General features: G+C 47.3%; 1 protein-coding gene across 2 annotated transcripts; it reads left to right on the top strand.

The window, feature by feature from the left end:
• Positions 1-202: 202 nt before the first annotated feature.
• On the top strand, positions 203-1837 carry pou3f3a (POU class 3 homeobox 3a). 2 transcript variants are annotated; one of them, XM_076262715.1, is made up of 2 exons: positions 203-1420; positions 1730-1837. In XM_076262715.1, the coding sequence occupies exons 1-2, from the start codon at positions 203-205 to the stop codon at positions 1835-1837; spliced, it is 1326 nt and encodes a 441-aa protein (XP_076118830.1). The 2 variants fall into 2 exon arrangements, with proteins under 2 accessions (XP_076118830.1, XP_076118831.1); XM_076262716.1 differs by having other exon boundaries at positions 203-1460; positions 1730-1776.
• The last annotated feature ends 729 nt before the right edge of the window (positions 1838-2566 follow it).

The following is a 2566-nucleotide window of genomic DNA, read 5'->3' as shown; positions in this document are numbered from 1 at the left end:
GAAACTTGCATGTGACCGGACGTTGTCCATGGATAATTTTGTTAAATCATCTCTTTTCTGAGTTTAATTTGGAACCAAGCGAGATACCGCCCAAACTTGTTTGAATAATTCATGAAATTGAACTTGGCTGCTTGTGAACACAAAAAAGTTACGACGATAGGCTGCAAGGTAGGGGGAATACCAATTTAAAGTGGTCAAGGGGATGGCCACTGCGGCTTCCAACCCCTATCTAGCCAGCAATAGTATTCTGTCGTCAGGTTCGATTGTTCACTCTGAGTCGCTAGGCAGTGGTATGCAGCCGGGCAGTGTTGCAGTTACCTCTGTGTCTGGCGGATACCGAGGCGAACCGAAGATGGTGCAGAGCGACTTCATGCAGGGTGCCATGGCGTCAAGCAACGGCGGACACATGCTCAGTCATGCCCACCAGTGGGTGACATCGTTGCCTCACGCCGCCGCGGCTGCAGCAGCGGCTGCCGTGGCAGCTGCAGAGGCCGCTTCGCCGTGGTCATCAAGCCCCGTTGGGATGGCGGGCAGTCCCCAGCAGCAAGACGTCAAAAACAATTCAAGCAGAGAGGACTTGCACAGCAGCGGTGCGTTGCACCACAGACCACCCCACCTGGGAGCTCATCAGACGCACCAAGGGGCGTGGGGTGGCACCAGTGCCGCTCACATTCCAACCATCACCGGAGGACAACAGCCATCCCAGCAGTCTCTTATTTATTCGCAGCCCGGGGGATTCACCGTCAACGGCATGCTGAACGCGCCGGGGAGTTTGGTGCACCCAAGTTTGGTGCGAGGGGACACTCCAGAGATGGATCATGGCAACCATCACCATCACCACCACCACCAGCACCCCCACCATCATCATCACCAGCATCACAGTGGGGTGAGCAGCCACGACTCCCACTCGGACGAAGATACGCCGACCTCAGATGATTTGGAACAATTTGCCAAGCAGTTCAAACAGCGCCGTATTAAACTGGGTTTTACGCAAGCTGACGTCGGTTTAGCGCTTGGCACTCTCTATGGGAACGTCTTCTCTCAGACCACAATATGTCGGTTTGAGGCGCTGCAGCTGAGTTTCAAGAACATGTGCAAGCTGAAGCCGCTGCTAAACAAGTGGCTGGAGGAGGCCGACTCTACGACCGGTAGTCCAACGAGCATTGACAAAATCGCAGCGCAAGGGAGGAAACGGAAGAAGCGCACATCCATTGAAGTGAGTGTTAAAGGGGCCCTGGAAAGCCACTTCCTGAAGTGCCCCAAACCCTCAGCCCAAGAGATCACCTCTCTGGCAGACAACCTGCAGCTGGAGAAGGAGGTGGTTCGGGTCTGGTTCTGCAACCGGAGGCAAAAGGAGAAGAGGATGACGCCTCCTGGAGTGCCCCAGACACCAGAGGACGTTTACTCTCAGGTCGGCAACGTGAGTGCAGACACACCGCCTCCGTCCATGGACTGCAAACGTATGTTCAGTGAGACATAAAAAAAACTTAAAAAAAAAAAAAAAATTGGTGCAAATATACTCAATTGGACCATAATCGTACAAGATAGTATTATATCCCATATTTTTGATACTGTGATATCAAATAGAACCATACTGGCATTTGATATTTTTCCCCAAAAGAAACTATATACATGAAGTACCCCAGCTCAATCCCGTCTAAAACACCGCCCTACGTTTTCAGGATCAAATGTCTCTAACACCCATGACTCTCTGTGCTCTGTCTTTCAGGGAACTTTTTTAGTAGATTACTTAAAAGATGCAAGTTTGAACGATGAGCACGACGACCAGAGGGTGACAGCGACGCGCTCTCTCCGTCAGGTAATTTTGGCGCATTGACAACACAATCAAATCATCTCACGAAAAGCGAAAAACAAACACGGACTGCTCCCCTTTGTTGTCCAAAGTTGGATTGTTTTATTTGAGAAGTTTTGAAGACGAATGGGATCAATCATCAGTGTTGACCACAAAGGATTTCTGAACACCTCAGTGTTTGACAGACTGACGTTTAACATTTTGACAAAAGGGAACAGAGGCTTGACCACCTCTCCACCCCCCCCCCCTTTCCCCCAAAATAACTCTGCATCCTCACCTGACCCCAAAGATAGCCCCCCTTTTGTATTTTGTAGTGTTTTGTGGACCAAATTTACGTGAATGGATTAAAAAAAACAGAAGAAGAAAAAATGGCGAAATTATTCATTTTGAAATTGCACTTAGAATTTTTTTCTTCTCCCGTTGATCCATACACCAGCTTTAGCTGAAAGGTTGTGGCTTTTTCCACTTTACTGCCCTTTCCTTGCAGTATTTTTTTATAATTTCTGTCTTTTTTGGTAATTGTAAATCCAGCAATATTGATTATCATGGTCACATGTTGATTGGGGTTATGTGCTTTATATTTTAATTGAAAGGGTTTGACTATTTTAATCGAATTTAAATATTGCGAGCTGTAATTAATGTTTTCCTGACATTTATCTTTAGCAGATATGTGTATCATTTCCCCTCTTTTTATAGATATTAACTTCTGTTCATTTCATTGTAGGCCCACTGTCTTTATTCTGGTTCTGATAT

The sequence above is a fragment of the Alosa pseudoharengus genome, unplaced genomic scaffold, assembly GCF_046254945.1.
Source record: "Alosa pseudoharengus isolate Yale_2024_CS ecotype anadromous, Long Island Sound unplaced genomic scaffold, YU_APseudo_1.1 YU_APseudo_1.1_scf_3, whole genome shotgun sequence".
Classification (NCBI taxonomy): Eukaryota; Metazoa; Chordata; class Actinopteri; order Clupeiformes; family Clupeidae; genus Alosa; species Alosa pseudoharengus.
The sequence above is the reverse complement of the archived record's forward strand: the minus strand, read 5'-3'. Positions and strand labels throughout refer to the sequence as shown.